The sequence below is a fragment of the Pimephales promelas genome, chromosome 7, assembly GCF_988280905.1.
Source record: "Pimephales promelas chromosome 7, fPimPro1.hap1.1, whole genome shotgun sequence".
NCBI classification, from domain to species: domain Eukaryota; kingdom Metazoa; phylum Chordata; class Actinopteri; order Cypriniformes; family Leuciscidae; genus Pimephales; species Pimephales promelas.
This window is the reverse complement of record NC_142775.1, coordinates 9,776,959-9,795,648: the sequence shown is the minus strand read 5'-3', so window position 1 is coordinate 9,795,648 and position 18,690 is coordinate 9,776,959. Positions and strand designations below refer to the sequence as shown.

At 38.7% G+C, this 18,690-nt stretch overlaps 2 protein-coding genes across 2 annotated transcripts in view; one reads left to right on the top strand and one right to left on the bottom strand.

The window, feature by feature from the left end:
* The window catches only part of acvr1c (activin A receptor type 1C), a 233,698-nt gene that overhangs the window by 6,674 nt on the left and 208,334 nt on the right, over positions 1-18,690 (top strand). The window lies entirely within an intron of this gene.
* LOC120459735 (uncharacterized) lies at positions 1,645-10,395 on the bottom strand. The gene is made up of 4 exons (XM_089133536.1): positions 10,319-10,395; positions 5,587-6,069; positions 5,394-5,490; positions 1,645-2,081 (listed from the first exon to the last, which is right to left on the bottom strand). Exons 1-3 carry the CDS (start codon positions 10,393-10,395, stop codon positions 5,397-5,399), a joined length of 654 nt encoding a protein of 217 aa, XP_088989662.1. The 3' UTR covers positions 1,645-2,081; positions 5,394-5,396.

Genomic DNA, 18,690 nt, shown 5'->3' with positions numbered 1-18,690 from the left:
CGCTAAGGATGAGAATGCGTTGGAATGTCTACTGTCTAACTGTCTGTCAGAAATTTGCTGTATCTTCAATAATGATCTGTCTCAAACACTTGAGATGCACGTTCCTGTTAAAACTAGACTGGTTCCATCTACTCGTACCTCACCTTGGTTCACTACTTAACTTCAAATGATGAAAACTGAGGGTCATTGCCTAGAAAGACTATACAGGAAAACTGGACTCGCTGTGCTCTCTTTGGCTCTTAAAGAACATTTGCTCAACTACTGTACAGCCCTTAACAATATAAGATACTCTTATTTATTCTCTACCATTAGGAATTCCACGTGCAGGCCCAAATCACTCTTTGCTTTGGTTAACAAACTCACAAATCCACCTCAACATGTTATTTCAGGCTCTGAGGTGCTTGTGAATAGCTTTTGCAAAATCTTTTCAAATTCCACATCCTGCCTACACTTACTGTTTTGCTTAAAGGGCACCTAATTATGCACCTTTTTACAAGATGTAATATTGGCCTGGGGGGTCCCCAGAATGTATTTGTAAAGTTTCAGCTCAAAATACCCCACAGTTCATTTATTATAACCATTTGAAAATGTCATTTTGGGCCCTGTTTAAAAATGAGCTGTTTCGTGTCGTGTGTATACCACCTTAAATGCAAATGAGCTGCATATCCTCGCCCTGCCTTTGGATGAGGGCGTAACTTGATACCTATGGCAGTCGGTACTGAGAGAGTGAGAGCAACCGCTGTTTTGATTGTCATTCAGCGTATGTTTGAATCGGAATATATAAATAGTACAAGAGACTCCGGCATAATAAACACAAATGAGGATGGACCAGTATGTCTTGGTATGGTTATTTGATACATTTATGTAACGTTACTTGTAATCGCGTCCCCTTTGAAATGATGGGCATGTGCAACACACACAGACACACAAACACTAACGCTGACGCAATTTCTTGAAACTACATATACATACACATTCTGTGATAAAGTTTGCTATGTACAAGCGAAATTACATTTATGCGAGGGACCTGTTGCGTCATGTTTACTTGTCATACAGGTGCTTCTGTGACAAATGTGAGGAGATGGCTAACTTAAAGAACAACAACATATATGCAGTTTTTAATACAATATCTTTATAACGTTATATTTATAAACGTGTGGTTACACACTATACAAACAAGGTTTAAATTATATAGCCTACACAGACATCCTACGACGACAACAACTATAGACGCATTTGTTGTTGAATTGGTCTCCATAGGCATCGACAGAAATGACTATTTGCTCAAAAATCATAAAATACACTTACTGTTACTGGAGGTGATGGTGGATCGCAAACAGTAAACCACGATCCACATTTGAGGATTAACTTTTAAGCCACAACAACAGGATTAACCCACGACAGAACATTTATGTTTCCAAGAGACATTACCGGCTGTCGTTGAAACAATGGAGGATGCTGTACAGATCACCGAGGGCGGGGTCAATGCCACAACCACACTGTCAATCAAACCCCTTGCTCAATTCTACATCACAAAGCGCTGAATCTTAGAACAGCTCGTTCTGAGACAGTGGATATGATTTATTGAGATTGTAAAAAAAACACTGGGTGGAATTTTAACATTCTAGGGTGGTTTTGCTCAAGTCAAGTCAAGTCACATTTATTTATATAGCGCTTTTCACAATACAGATTGTATCAAAGCAGCTTCACAGTGATAACATGAAAGTAGTACAACACAGATCAATAATATTGCTAAACACTAAATAACCCCAACTGAGCAAGCCAAAAGCAAGGCGACAGTGGCAAGGAACCAAAACTCCATCAGATTGGATGGAGAAAAAACCTTGGGAGAACCCAGGCTCAGTCGGGGGCCAGTTCTCCTCTGGCTTACATTTATATTGTTTATATATAAATAATAAATATAAATATTGTTTATGCATAAAACGGCGCCATAACATATCGCATGCGTTGAGTCGTCTCCTCACAGGCGTTGGTCCTCTCATCGCAGGCGTTGGGGCATCCGAATCCCCGTGAGAGGCTGGAGACAACTGGACCTGACGAACGCCATTTTTCTCGGGACACTTGTCAGATAACAGCAGAAAGGCAGATGGGAAATAATTAGCATAGCTGATGTTCATAATGATTTCCATTATACGGGAGTCGGTGTTAGAAAACCACTATCTCACAAACTCTCCGTAACCTGAACTCTCCGCAACCCAACCATACGCGCCGACCCGTTTGACTAAGGCTGTCGAGCCCCACTGTCGCGGAAATGCGTTTCAGTGGCAAACGGTTCCGGTATGGCATAACAGAGGACTAAAAAGTAAGCATTATGTGAATGCTTGACTAAAGAGATGCGTCTTTAATCTAGTTTTAAACTGTGTCAGCGAGTCAGAGCCTCGGACCGTATCGGGAAGGCTATTCCAGATTTTTGGAGCTAAATGCGAGAACGCCCTCCCTCCTTTAGTGGACTTCGATATCCTAGGAATGACCAGAAGCCTTGAATTTAGTGATCTTAAGGAACGCGGTGGATTGTAGGGCGAAAGAAGGTCCGTTAAGTACATAGGTGCTAAACCATTTAGGGCTTTATAGGTTAGTAGCAGTATTTTGTAATTGATACGGAACTTAATAGGTAACCAGTGTAGAGATGATAAAATCTGTGTTATATGATCATATTTTCTTGACCTAGTAAGAACTCTAGCAGCTGCATTTTGTACTAACTGTAGCTTGTTTATTGAGGATGCAGGACAACCGGCTAATAAAGCATTACAGTAATCTAGTCTCGAGGTCATGAATGCGTGAACTAATTTTTCTGCATCAGAGATGGGATAGCATGTTACGTAGCTTAGCAATGTTTCTAAGGTGGAAAAAGACTGTTCTTGTAACATATGAAATATGATTTTCGAAGGACAAGTTGCGGTCTAGTATAACACCCAGGTCTTTTACTGTAGTGGATAAAGTAACAGGACATCCGTCTATATTAAAGTTGTATTGCGAGAGGTTTTGAGAGTAGTTTTTTGGACCAATAAGTAATACCTCCGTTTTATCTGAATTTAATAGCAGGAAATTACGCGTCATCCAGCATTTTATATCTTTGAGACACTCTGTCATTTTAGATGAGTTAGTGTTTTCATCTGGTCGTGATGAAATATATAATTGAGTGTCGTCCGCGTAACAGTGGAAATTAATTCCATGTTTTCTTATAATATTACCAAGTGGCAGCATATATATTGAGAATAGCAGAGGGCCTAAAACCGATCCTTGCGGTACTCCATAGTCTACTGACGTTATCTTTGATTTTTTCCCATTTAAACAGACAAAATTATAACGGTCCGATAAGTACGATCTAAACCAGCTTAATGCCTGTCCCTGAACACCAGTGTAGTTTTGTAGTCGATCCAAGAGTATGTTATGATCTATAGTGTCGAACGCAGCGCTAAGATCAAGTAGGACTAGTATTGAGATACAGCCTTGGTCAGAAGCTAAAAGTAAATCATTTGTAATTTTAACTAGTGCAGTTTCTGTACTATGATGCGGTCTGAATCCTGACTGGAATTTTTCATAGATATCATTTTCTTGCAAAAAAGAGCACAATTGAGCGGACACAACTTTTTCTAGTATTTTGGACATAAATGGAAGATTTAAAATGGGTCTGTAATTTGTATTTAGTTATTTGTTATCTAATTGTAAAAAAAGTTATTTGTATCTAATTGCAGTTTCTTAATGAGAGGTTTTATTACTGCCAGCTTGAATATTTTTGGAACATGACCTATAGATAAAGACGAGTTAATAATATTGAGGAGAGGCTCCACTACAGGTAATAGTTCTTTCAGTAGTTTAGTGGGTATTGGATCTAATAAACAAGTTGTTGGTTTAGATGCAATGATAAGTTTATTTAGCTCCTCCTGTCCTATCGTTGTAAAGCGGTGTAGTTGTTCTAGAGGGGCCATAATTGACGCTGAATCATAAGACACCATAAAGGATTGTACATTTATAATTGCGTTTCGGATGCTTTCTATTTTCTCATTGAAGTAATTCATAAAATCATTACTACTAAACTGTAACGGTATATTTTGCTCTGGTGATGTCTGTTTATTTGTTAGTCTAGCCACGGTGTTAAATAAAAACCTTGGATTATTTTGGTTATTTTCGATTAGTTTGCGGAGATGCTCAGCCCTGGCTGTTTTTAGTGTCTTTTTATAACGTGACATACTGTCTTTCCACGCTATTCTAAAGACCTCTAAATTAGTTTGTTTCCATTTACGCTCTAAGTTGAGAGTTTCTCTCTTGATAGCATGCGTAGCACTGTTGTACCATGGTGCTTTAGTTTTCTCTCTAACCTTTTTTAATCTAATTGTTGCAACAATATCTTATGTACTAGTAAAAATGGTGCTTAAACTGCTAGTCATTTCCTCTAATTCATCTGTTTGTTTGGATTTACTTAGCAGCTTAGATAGATCAGGTAAGCTATTTGAGAATCCATCTATAGTGGTTGGAAGGATTGTTCTGCCTGGTCTATAACGTGGCGCAACATGACATATTTCAGCAGTACGTATTATGCAAGTCACCATGTAATGATCAGTGACATCATCGCTTTGTGGTATAATATCAATATCAGTTGGATCGGTTCCATATGATATGATTAAATCTAGAGTATGATTTTGAGTGGGACCACTGACGTTTTGTTTGACCCCAAGGGAGTTTAATAAGTCTGTAAACGCAGCCCCTAAAGCATCATTTGTATTATCTACATGTATGTTAAAATCTCCAGCAATTATTGCTTTATCGACGTTCACCAATAGATCTGAGAGAAAGTCTGCAAACTCTTTTAGGAATTCAGCATATGGCCCTGGAGGTCTATATACAGTAGCCAGGGCTAGAGATAATATGGATTTCCTTCTTACATCTAAGAGCGTAACATTTAGCACAAGTACTTCAAATGAATTAAACCTGTGACCTGTTTTCTGAGTAATATTAAAAATATCTTTATAGATTGTTGCAACACCGCCGCCACGACCGATCAGGCGAGGCTCATGTTTATAACAGTATCCTGGCGGAGTAGATTCGTTTAGACCGAAATACTCATTTGGTTTAAGCCAGGTTTCAGTAAGGCACAGAACATCGAAGTTATTATCTGTGACCATTTCATTTACAATAACCGCCTTATGTGTGAGCGATCTAATGTTTAGAAGACCTAGCTTTAGAAATTGTTTTTGTTCACTTATATTTAGATTTTATGGTTTGATTACAATAAGATTTTTGCTCGATCCTGCACTAGTTTTATTATTTGGCTTCACTAAACGAGGAATAGACACAGTTTCTATATAATGTTCCACACTATGCATATTAGTTAAGTTTGGACCGCAAAGGCTGTGATTTGGACTTTGACTTACTAGTCATCTGGTGCGTAGCGTTTTGGAGATGTTGTCCGACAGCACAGCCGCTCCGATTCGGCTGGGATGGAATCCATCTGCACGGTACATCCTGGGTCTTTCCCAAAACAGATGCCAGTTATTTACAAAGAGCAGCTTCTGTTCATTACACAATGACATTAACCATTCATTTAATGCAAATAGTCTACTGAACCTTTCCTGTCCTTGTCTGTACGTGGGAAGCGGTCCAGACACGATGATCGCTGCTTTAGGCGCTGTGCTGCGTACCGTCTCGATCAGGCTCCTGTAGTCCTTCTTCAGAACCTCCGTCTGCCGCAGCCTGATGTCGTTCGCTCCCGCGTGCAGCACAACAGCTCCGACGCGCTCGTCCCCGTTCAGGATCTCGGGAACCTGTGCAGCGACATTAAGAACACGAGCACCAGGAAAGCAGTGAGTGCGCACCTTACCTTTCCCCGAAGTAGTAGCGCGGACATGACGGACCATGGATGTGCCGATGATCACGGCGTCGTCGCGTTCCGGCTCGCGAAGAGGGGAGAAGCGGTTCCGGGTGGAGATCTCGAAGACCGGGAGGGGCGGAGAGGCAGCTCTGGTCCTGGCTCGTGTCTTCTGCTGTGTGATCCATGGTCCATGTTGCTGTTTCGGTGCCGGAGTGAATGAAGCCCGAGATGATCGCGTCCTGGGCAGAGTAAAAAAATCGATTCACATTTGAATCGCGATTCAATCTTTACCGATTCAGAATCGATTAATAGAATTCCAAAAATCGATTCATATATATAGGCTATATTTTTAATGGCGTGCAGGGGCGGAGTGGCAATCGGGTGAGTCGGGACTTTTACCGGTGGTCCGGTAGTGTTTCTATGGTTTCGAGGCTGCGAGGGCTGGTCTGATAAATAGTTAATGCAAGTTCTTGCCGCCCGCTGGTCAAACTGTGCAGCCACTCTGCTCAACCCGTAAATAAATGCATCGATCCGCAGATCTTATGTTTGAGTTCTGTAGATCTTTTGCCAAGCGTGTCAGAGGTTACGGGTTCTAAAACCGCACTCGTATAGTTTTTTTCTCTCTCTCATCAAAACCGAATATATTCATCACGTTTGTGTGCATTTTATTTTGTGATTTCATCGGAGTCTCCACAACGGCGATAGGTTGAAGCGCGCGTCCGAGAGAAGACTGCGCGAGCCACAGAGAACACTATCCATGAACACTAATCGCAGCGGACACGAGCGCTCAGCTTGATTTCAAAAACAACAGGTCTCTTATGTAATAGCGAACTAAATGAATGCTATGCTTAACTGGAGATACCCGCAATTTACGTGCCTATGAACGACTTCACTGGATCTAAACAAATCAATCTAACCATAGATGTTACCAGTAGCGGTGGCTTTTTTTAAATCTATTTAAAATATTTTCGCAAGGGTTCTCTGAAATTAGTATATATTTTTAGGAAGTTCAATGTGCCCAGTCGAGTTCACATTTCAACAGTCAACCTGGTAGCTGAAATAGGCCTACTCTTTAAACCACATGTAGCATAATTGTTTGTTTGATCTGACTACAGCACTTTAAAGCTAAATGTAAAAGCTTTTTATTTAAGTTTTATTTTGAACTTGAATTAAATGTATTTAAAAGCTGGTCAAAGCTTGGCACTTCGCACTTTTTAGTTGCAAAAGTTTTTATTTTTGTATGAAGACATATAAAGTAATATCAAACTTTTCTTTTAAATTATGTCTACTGCAATCAATCACATAGGAAAAGTAAACTACATTTATATAGACCTGCGAATCGTTTTTTGAATCGAGAATCGTTTTTGAATCGAAAATCGATTTTGAATCGAATCTCGAGACAAAAAATCAGTATAGAATCGTGACATTTTCTGAATCGTGCACCCCTATTAAATGCATTCGATCTGATTCAACAGAGGAATAAAAGAAAGATAAGCATTATGTGAATGCTTGGCTAAAGAGATGCGTCTTTAGTCTAGTTTTAAACTGTGACAGTGAGTCAGAGCCTCGAACCATATCGGGAAGGTTATTCCAGAGTGTTGGAGTTAAATGCGAGAACGCCCTCCCTCCTTTAGTGGACTTAGATATGCTAGGAATGACCAGAAGCCTCGAATTTAGTGATCTTAAAGAACGCGATGGAATGTAAAGTGATAGAAGGTCCATTAAATACACAGGAGCTAAAACATTTAGGGCTTTGTAGGTCAGTAGTAGTACTTTGTAATTGATACGGAACTTAATCGGTAACCAGTGTAGAGATGATCGAATCGATGTTATATGATCATATTTTCTTGACCTAATAAAAGCTAGCAGCTGCATTTTATACTAACTGTAGCTTGTTTATTGAGGATGCAGGACAACCGGCTAATAAAGCATTACATTAATCTAGTCTTGAGGTCATGAATGCATGAACTAACTTTTCTGCATCAGAAACAGATAGCATGTTGCGTAGCTTAGCAATGTTTCTGTGGAAAAGGCTGTTCTTGTAACATATGAAATATGATTTTCGAAAGACAAGTTGTGGTCTAGTATAACATCCAGGTCTTTTACTATAGTAGATAAAGTAACAGGACATACTTCTATATTAAAATTGTATTGTAAGGGGTTTTGTGGGTAGTTTTTTTGACAAATAAGTAATACCTCTGTTTTATCTGAATTTAATAGCAGGAAATCACACGTCATCCAGCATTTTATATCTTTGAGACTGAGTTAGTGTTTTCATCTGGTCGTGATGAAATATATAATTGAGTATCATCAGCATAACAGTGGAAATTAATTCAATGTTTTCTTATATTACCAAGTGGCAGCATATATATTGAGAATAGCAGAGGGCCTAACACCGATCCTTGCGGTAGTCCATAGTCTAATAATGTTATCTTTGATTTTTCCCCATTTAAACAAACAAAATGATAACGGTCCGATCTAAACCAGCTTAATGCCTGTCCCTGAACACTGGTGTAGTTTTGTAGTCGATCCAAGAGTATTTTATGATCTATAGTGTCGAACGCAGCGCTAAGATCAAGTAGAACTAGTATTGAGATACAGCCTTGGTCAGAAGCTAAAAGTAAATAATATGTAATTTTAACTAGCGCAGTTTCTGTGCTATGATGCGGTCTGAATCCTGACTGGAATTTTTCATAGATATCATTTTCTTGCAAAAGAGCACAATTGAGCGGACACAACTTTTTCTAGTATTTTAGACATAAATGGAAGATTTGAAATGGGTCTGTAATTTGCTAAGTTATTTGGGTCTAATTGCAGTTTCTTAATAAGAGGTTTTATAACTGACAGTAACTAACTTGAACGTTTTTGCAACATGACCTAAAGATATAGACGAGTTAATAATATTGAGGAGAGGCTCTTCCACTACAGGTACAGTTCTTTCACTAGTTTAGTGGGTATTGGATCTAATAAACATGTTGTTGGTTTAGATAAGTTTATTTAGCTCTTCCTGTCCTTTAGTTGTAAAGCGGTGTAGTTGATCTAGAGGGGCCATAATTGAGGCTGAATCACAAGACACCATAGAGGATTGTACATTTGTAATTGTGTTTCGGATGCTTTCCATTTTCTCATCGAAGTAATTCATATATCATTACTACTAAACTGTGACGGAATATTTTGCTCTGGTGATGTACGTATGTTTATTTGTTAGTCTAGCCACAGTGTTAAATAAAAACCTTGGATTATTTTGGTTATTTTCTATTAGTTTGCGGAGATGCTCAGCCCTGGCTGTTTTTAGAGCCTTTTTATAAAGTGACGTACTGTCTTTCCACGCGATTCTAAAGACCTCTAAATTAGTTTATTTCCATTTTACGCTCTAAGTTACGAGTTTCTCTCTTGATAGCATGCGTAGCACTGTTGTGCCAGGGTGCTTTAGTTTTCTCTCTAACCTTTTTTTTAATCTAATTGGTGCAACAATATATAATGTACTAGTGAAAATGGTGTTCAAAGTGCTCTAATTCATCTGTTTGTTTGGGTTCACTTAACAACTGAGATAAATCAGGTAAGCTATTTGAGAATATATCTATAGTGGTTGGAAGGATTGTTCTGCCTGGTCTATAACGTGGTGCAACATGACATATTTTAGCAGTACGTATTATGCAAGTCACCATGTAATGATCAGTGAGATTGTTGCTTTGCGGTATAATATCTATATCAGTTGGATTGGTTCCATATGATATAATTAAATCTAGTGTATGATTTAGACGATGAGTGGGACCACTGACGTTTTGCTTGACCCCAAAGGAGTTTAATAAATCTGTAAACGCAGCCCCTAACACATCATTATCTACGTGTATGTTAAAATCTCCAACAATTATTGCTTTATCGACATTCACCAATAGATCTGAGAGAAAGTCTGCAAACTCTTTTAGGAATTCAGCATATGGCCCTGGAGGTCTATATACAGTAGCCAAGGCTAGAGATAATATGGATTTCTTTTTTACATCTAAGAGCGTAACATTTAGCACAAGTAATTCAAATGAATTAAACCTGTGACCTGTTTTCTGAGTAACATTAAAAATATCTTTATAGATTGTTGCAACACCGCCGCCACGACCGAACAGACGGGGCTCATGCTTATAGCATCCTGGTGGACTAGACTCATGATTTAGACCGAAATACTCATTTGGTTTAAGCCATGTTTCAGTAAGGCGCAGAACATCGAAATTATTATCTGTGACCATTTCATTTACAATAACCGCCTTAGGTGTGAGCGATCTAATGTTTAGAAGACCTAGCTTTAGAAATTGTTTTTGTTCACTGATATTTAGATTTTCTGGTTTAATTACAATAAGATTTTTGCTAGATCCTACACTAGATTTATGTTTGGCCTCATTAATGAGGAATAGACACAGTTTCTATATAATGTTCTACACTACGTATATCAATTAAGTTTGGAGGGCAAAGACTGTGATTTGGACTTTGACTTACTTGTCATCTGGTGCATAACGTCTTGTAGATGTTGTCCGACAGAACAGCTGGTCCGATTCTGCTGGGGTGAAGTCCATCAGCACGATACAGCCTGGGTCTCTCCCAAAACATATTCCAATTATTTGCAAAGAGCAGTTTCTGTTCATTACACAATGACATTAACCATTCATTTAGTGCAAACAGTCTACTGAACCTTTCTTGTCCTTGGCGGTATGTGGGAAGCGGTCCAGACACAATGATCGTTGCTTTAGGCACTGTGCTGCGTACTGTCTCGATCAGGCTCCTGTAGTCCTTCTTTAGAACCTCCGTCTGCCGCAGTCTAATGTCGTTCGCTCCCGCGTGCAGCACAACAGCTCCGACGCGCTCGTCCCCGTTCAGGATCTCGGGAACCTGTGCAGCGACATCAAGTACACGAGCACCAGGAAAGCAGTGAGTGCGCACCTTACCCTTACCTGAGGTAGCACGGACATGACAGACCATAGACGTGCCTATGATCACGGCGTCGTCGCATTCCGACTCGCGAAGAGGGGAGAAGCGGTTCCGAGTGGAGATCTCGAAGACCGGGAGGGGCGGAGAGGTAACTCTGGTCCTGTCTCGTGTCTTCTGCTGTGTGCTCCATGGCCCCCTGGTGTTGTGTCGGTGCCGGAGTGAATGAAGCCAGAGATGATCGCGTCCTCCTGGACAGAGAAACCCACGGAATAGACAAAGTCGGAGTCAAAGAGTTAACTTTACTAACCACTGACTTGTGAGCATCGGCGCGTGATGTTTCAAGCGCTGATTGCCGATCCAGCAGCTCGGCTTGCTTCACCAGCAGACCACGGATCTGTTTCTCCATGGATTCCAGCTCCAGCTTCACCGAGAAGAGCTTGAATGTGTCGCCGATATGTCCGATATGTTCGCCATTATAACAGATGAACAGTAAATTAGTAGTGTTACTACAACTATCACTACTAATTTAGGACTTAAATGCAGGATATAACCTGTAACGTGTGTAAAATGAGACGGCCAATAGGCGAGAGGCCACGCGTGAAATGCTAGCGGGCTAAAAGGTTTGTAGCCGAGATTCGGAAGGTTGGATATAAGTAGCGATGATACCAAAGCAATCCAATTGTTTTTTATAAGGAATAGTATCGAGGATAAGTTCACATGATATAAAAATAGAAAGTGATTGTTTATAAATGAGTGGTTAAGAATCAAGGATTAAGGAAGAAATTCGCTGGAGCTACAAACACATGATATTTTATATCATTATATATTTTATTTTATATCATGTGAACACCGACGCACGCGCAAAAGAAGGTGTATAAATGTATCGTAAATTACAATGTAAAGCGGCCTTGAGCTACGGAAAGGCGCTATATAAATAAAACTTCTTCTTCTTCGAGCCTAGATAATAGGCTATTTCACAAATAAATACAAACCATCCTAAAAATTGCATGTATCCTTTGAACAAATACCAAATCTAGTGCATACAAATGCATACATGTCTGTTACGATTGTGAGATCTCTTGGCTCGCTTTTCTCATAAATGTGTTCAGGCAGATTTTTTCACAAATGTAGTTGAGTAACTTCCTCTTCTAAAACAGCAGATGATGCTAATATAGGGGACTAATTTAGCGCTAGTCTCCTGGGAAAAGCATTGATTTGAAATGCGCTTGACTTTGCCTACAGCTGTGGAAAAAATGTATGTCTTACATTCGTAACAGACAGATATGCATTTGTATGCACTAGATTTGGTATTTGTACAAAGGTTACATGCAATTTGTAGGATGGTTTGTATTTATTTGTGAAATATTATCTAGGTTCATTTATGTTTGTTAAACACAATATTGGTTATTCCACTGCATTTTCCCTCAAATTGACCTTTGCTTTTGCAAATTGCTTTGGTTTTTTGCGAGTCGAGTTTTCCTTTGCAAAGCAGATCAAGTTAGTTTGCAAAATGCTGGATTTGATTGTTTAATTATGGCACATAATTCGCTCCATACCATGTCCTTTTAGGGGCTTCGTACATAACAATAAGAAGAAAAATATTATTTTCTGATTGTATTTTTTTATTTTTTTTTATTTTTTTTATTATTTTGTTAAATTATTTTGTTTTCTAGCCCTTATGGTTCAAAAGTTATTAGCATTTTGACAGTTGGTGGAACTAGAGTGATTAATTTAGAGACTCAAACTTTGGTCTGGTTAAAGTTCAGAATGTCCACTGAAAGGAAGGGTTTAATGAAACAGGTGTAAAAAAAAGCTGCTCTCTTTTGATAGACACACTCTCTAATATTGTCAGTTAAAAGAGAAGTATAAAAAAACCTGTATATATTTTTTTAACTCTCATAAGGTAAGTGATCATAATATGTGGTGTATGTGAGAAGCCCTTTTCATGGTTATAATTTGTTTTTGTTTTTTTGTATAATGTAGCCTTCTAACCGTCATTAGAATGGCCACATCTGAACAAGTGCATCGCATATTACATTTTCATCAACTTGCAAGTTAAAGTTTATTGTAGCTATTTGGAAGCTCAGTTTTTTTCTGTCACTTGATCAAAATCCCTTCTACACGCAAACTATTTAAGACAGTAGAGTGCAGTGAGCCATTAATGCTTGGTTGTACTGTGTTCAATGGGTTTACACTTTCAGAGCATAATTCAAGTTACATTTATTTAGGGCTTTTCACAATATGTATCATTTCAAAGCTGCTTTACAGAAAATGCATGTCTACATTGCAATTTAGAGCAATCTGTTATGAAAGGTGACTGTGTCCAACATACAAATCACCAGAGGTGGACAGAGTACACAGCTTCATTACTTGAGTAAAAGTACAGATAGCCCTTGCTAAATTTTACACATGTTCAAGTAAAAGTACAGTCAGATGTCTACTTAAGTAAAAGTACTGAAGTACTTGTTTTTAAAAGTACAATTTTACATTTTCTAAATATTGCATTACTAAGTGCTTAAATTTATGTACAGAAATGTCCTTCATGGAGGTATGAAAATGTTAATGTTAATACCTTGGAGAATGTAAAAGGAATTGTAAATAAAATCAAGTAATTTTCATCTTTTTACCATGTTGCTTTAATCCGCAAGTTGGAGAATTAATTTTTGTAGGTGATGATGAAGTTCTGTTTTGGTAAACACAGCAAACACTTGAAGCTAAAACCATCAATAACTTTTTCAGAAAATTGAAATAGTCTGGCGAGGTGGGGCCACGGGTTGTCACATTCCCGGATAGACCTGCTAAACATTGTTTCGTCCATGGTTTCGTCTCATATCTAAATCTGACCATGGAGTTGACTTTGGTGGAAAGCTGAAGTTGATGGCTGATAGGCTGTCCCAATCAGTGGCACACTCACAATCCCAATTTTTTTTTTTTGTAGTAGTAGTAATGGGTACTCACGGTTATGGAGATAGAAATGTAGTGGAGTAAAGAGTACAATATTTGCCTCTCAAATATTCTTGAGTAAAGTCAAGAGAAAGGGCCCAAGCAACAATCGCTCGGCAAGATTGCCCAGCAACATTGTTCAAAAAGTTGGCCTGTGTATCATCACCTTAATAGGTCAGTAGCAATACTTTGTAATTGGTACGGAACTTAATAGGTAGCCAGTGTAGATAAATTGGTGATATATCACACAGTCACATGTCAAGTAGTCACTAATTGAATGTTATTTTGTTTGTTTTATGTGTGTGCGATCAGGTGTGCAGACATTACCAGTGTCGCTCTCGATACAGGCTACGGACATTAACATAATATTCAAAGATCATCCTTTACATCGGGTCAGAAAACAAGATGAGTAACACATGCAAACATATACTGAGATAAGCCAAATGATGCGGTTCGGTTCCCTTAAAAGAGCACAGGACCCGTCAATCAAGCGTAAAAACGTTTTTGTGAATTTAGGGATTTTTTCTTCAGAAATTTGCCATTTCTATTTCTCGTTTCTGACACGATAACTCAAAATGCACATAAAACAGGGTGATGGAAACATCGTATCACATTTTTTATTTGTAGAGTTTCATATAGTAGTATTAGGGAGGGGGGACTTGGAGTGAAGTCCTTGGAGTGAAGGGGGACTCTGCTAGACTAAAGGGGGTCGCACACTGAACGAGAAACTCAGCGCAGCGCCACCCCACATCTAGAACAACTCACAAGCCATGTTTCCATCGACACGTTTTTATCCGAATTAAGTGATATCGAATTAAAAATGCCTTATGGAAACAGTAAAATTCGATGGAATTTAATGAAAATCGACACAAATGAAATACGTTCGGTCTCATCGGATTTTATCTTGATCGATATACGGCTAATGCGATAAAAGCTGATGGAAACGGTATTTGCCGAATAAATAATGAATTGCGATTAAGTTTTAGGACCTTTTATGGTTGCAACACGCCAGAAGACGAGTTCATTTCCAGTGTTGGGAGTAACGCATTACAAAAGTAATACATTACAGTAACATATTACTTTTTGCTGTAACGCAGTAGTGTAAGGCATTACTAATCAATTTTCAGTAATATTTTACTCGTTACATGTTCAGTGAGGCTTGTATTACAGTTGTATTATAGTGTATTGTCTGCTTTTACTTCTTAAAGGCAACAGATATGTGAAAGTTTTAAAGTCTTTTAGTGCCAGTTCAGAGCGTTCGCGTCTGTAACATTGTTTTTTCCTCATAAATGCGAACACGAAAACTAAAATAAAATGAATATTTTAAGTTCTATGGAGACTGGAGAGCCAACCCTTCCTCATCCGATTTGCGCAGTGTAATTAACAGAATTACAAAAAAAATATTTTGCCTCCTATTTTTTTGTCACGCATGAATGTGTGTCTTTTCCCTAATACTAAAAATAAAACAGACTGATATTTGTCTAATGTCTGGAGTCCTTTAAGGAAGTAGCCTATATATGTTTCAATACATGTATTTTCTGAGAATTTTTATTTCAAGTTTTGACTGCAAATGTCATGTCCATAATGCTGGACCCAATTTTAAATAATTTATCCTCAACTAGTTTTGTGGTGTAGGTCTACGTATTTTATAATGTTAACTTCAAATAATACTAATAGCCTAATTTAAAGATAAGGCAGCATTGGATCTGGACGGTAAGGAGAATAACGCTGGGAGTTGGAAGAGGTGTGTCGCGATTCTGTAGGTTCGTGGATCTGAGTTGTGTGGCGAATCGCGATTTCGGTTTCATATTGCATATCGTTACAGCCCCAAAGTTAAGTTCTACTTAGTTAAGTTAAGGTGAAAGTAACTCAAAAGTAATACATGAGTAATGTAACGCATTACAATTCTGAGACAGTAATATTGTAAGGTAATGAATTACTTTTAAATAACAGTAACAAGTAATACCTAATGTATTACAGTTTGGAAGTAACTTGCACAACACTGTTCATTTCCGGCCAGTCTGTTTGGGCACACATGGTGGATGTCAACAAAGACAGATGTAAGTGGACAAAGCAAAAAGATGCTTCAACCAAAGGGTTTCCATGAACCACGATCTCCCAGAACTGATGGAGCTCTGTCGTTCCCACACCACAGTCTCCTCCGCTGTCGTCGGGCATTTACGTGCATCGGCATCTTCATAGCAATGTTTATAGCGTCGTACATTTTCTTAGATTAGTTTTGCTTGTTTACGTGGCTTGGTTGAATTCTAATGTAGAATGTGGTCTCTTATTTCTAGTTAACAGACTGCGGTGCTGCTAGTAGAACACACCTTTGCCATGGACGCAGTTCAGAGACGGAGCAGACTATTTTCTTTAGCAGAAGCAAGACTCATTTTTAAATCAATAAACACGTTTTTAAGTCAATATTTTGTGTCAAAATATATATTTATTTATTTATTTGGTTGATTTATATGTAATAAGCAGGATAATATAGCGAGGCGGTTGTTATAGCGAATACAACCAACAACCGCCTCACATACATTATCCCATTTATACAGTATGTCGCTATCAGCTGGTACATAAGCATTATTAAGTCAAGTCACATTTATTTATATAGCGTTTTTTACAATACAGATTGTATCAAAGCAGCTTCACACTGATAACATGAAAGTAGCACAACACAGATCAACAACATTTCTAAACACTAAATAACCCCAACTGAGCAAGCTCAAAGCAAGCCAAAAGCAAGGCGACAGTGGCAAGGAACCAAACTCCATCAGATTCGATGGAGAAAAAACCTTGGGAGAACCCAGGCTCAGTCGGGGGCCAGTTCTCCTCTGGCTTACATTCATATTGTTTAAATATAAATATTAAATATAAATATTGTTTATGAATCAAACGGCGCCATAACATATCGCAGGCGTTGAGTCGTCTCTTCACAGGCGTTGAGTCGTCTCATCACAGGCGTTGGGGCATCCGAAATCCCCGTGAGAGGCTGGACACAAAACTGGACCTGACGAACGCCATTTTTCTCGGGACAAGCATCCCGAGATAACAGCAGAAAGGCAGATGGGAAATAATTAGCATAGCTGATGTTCATAATGATTTCCGTTATAACTCACAAACTCTCCGTAACCTGAACTCTCCGCAACCCAACCATACGCGCCGACCCGTTTGTCTAAAAGGCTGTCGAGCCCCACTGGTGTGTTAAGCAGTTTCAGTGGCAAACGGTTCCGTATGGCATAACAGAGGACTAGAAGGTAAGCATTATGTGAATGCTTGACTAAAGAGAAGCGTCTTTAATCTAGTTTTAAACTGTGACAGTGAGTCAGAGGCTCGGACCGTATCGGGAAGGCCATTCCAGAGTTTTGGAGCTAAATGCGAGAACGCCCTCCCTCCTTTACTGGACTTCGATATCCTAGGAATGACCAGAAGCCTTGAATTTAGTGATCTTAAGGAACGCGGTGGATTGTAGGGCGAAAGAAGGTCCGTTAAGTACATAGGTGCTAAACCATTTAGGGCTTTATAGGTCAGTAGTAGAATTTTGTAGTTGATGCGGAACTTAATAGGTAACCAGTGTAGAGATGATAAAATCGGTGTTATATGATCATATTTTCTTGACCTAGTAAGAACTCTAGCAGCTGCATTTTGTACTAACTGTAGCTTGTTTATTGAGGATGCAGGACAACCAGCTAATAAAGCATTACAGTAATCTAGTCTCGAGGTCATGAATGCATGAACTAATTTTTCAGCATCAGAAACAGATAGCATGTTACGTAGCTTAGCAATGTTTCTAAGGTGGAAAAAGGCTGTTCTTGTAACATATGAAATATGATCTTCGAAAGACAAGTTGCGGTCTAGTATAACACCCAGGTCTTTTACTGTAGTGGATAAAGTAACAGGACATCCGTCTATATTAAAGTTGTATTGTGAGAGGTTTTGTGAGTAGTTTTTTGGACCAATAAGTAATACCTCCGTTTTATCTGAATTTAATAGCAGGAAATTACGCGTCATCCAGCATTTTATATCTTTGAGACACTCTGTCATTTTAGATGAGTTAGTGTTTTCATCTGGTCGTGATGAAATATATAATTGAGTGTCGTCAGCGTAACAGTGGAAATTAATTCCATGTTTTCTTATAATATTACCAAGTGGCAGCATATATATTGAGAATAGCAGAGGGCCTAAAACCGATCCTTGCGGTACTCCATAGTCTACTGACGTTATCTTTGATTTTTTCCCATTTAAACAGACAAAATGAGAACGGTCCGATAAGTACGATCTAAACCAGCTTAATGCCTGTCCCTGGACACCGGTGAAGTTTTTTAGTCGATCCAAGAGTATTATATGATCTATAGTGTCGAATGCAGCGCTAAGATCAAGTAGGACTAGTATTGAGATACAGCCTTGGTCAGAAGCTAAAAGTAAATCATTTGTAATTTTAACTAGCGCAGTTTCTGTACTATGATGCGGTCTGAATCCTGACTGGAAGTTTTCATAGATATCATTTTCTTGCAAAAAAGAGCACAATTGAGCGGACACTACTTTTTCAAGTATTTTGGACATAAATGGAAGATTTGAAATGGGTCTGTAATTTGCCAAGTTATTTGGATCTAATTGCGGTTTCTTAATGAGCGGTTTTATTACAGCCAGCTTGTATATTTTTGGAACATGACCTAAAGATAAAGACGAGTTAATAATATTGAGGAGAGGCTCTTCCACTGCAGGTAATAGTTCTTTCAGTAGTTTAGTGGGTATTGGATCTAATAAACATGTTGTTGGTTTAGATGCAATGATAAGTTTATTTAGCTCCTCCTGTCCTATCGTTGTAAAGCGGTGTAGTTGTTCTAGAGGGGCCATAATTGAAGCTGAATCATAAGACACTGTAGACTTGGAATTAAAGCCTCTTGTGTTTCCCCGTTATTATTCAATTTACGGGACCGGACACCAGTTATCTTGCCAAGAAAGTTTTATTATATATTATATATGTCAGGAGAGAA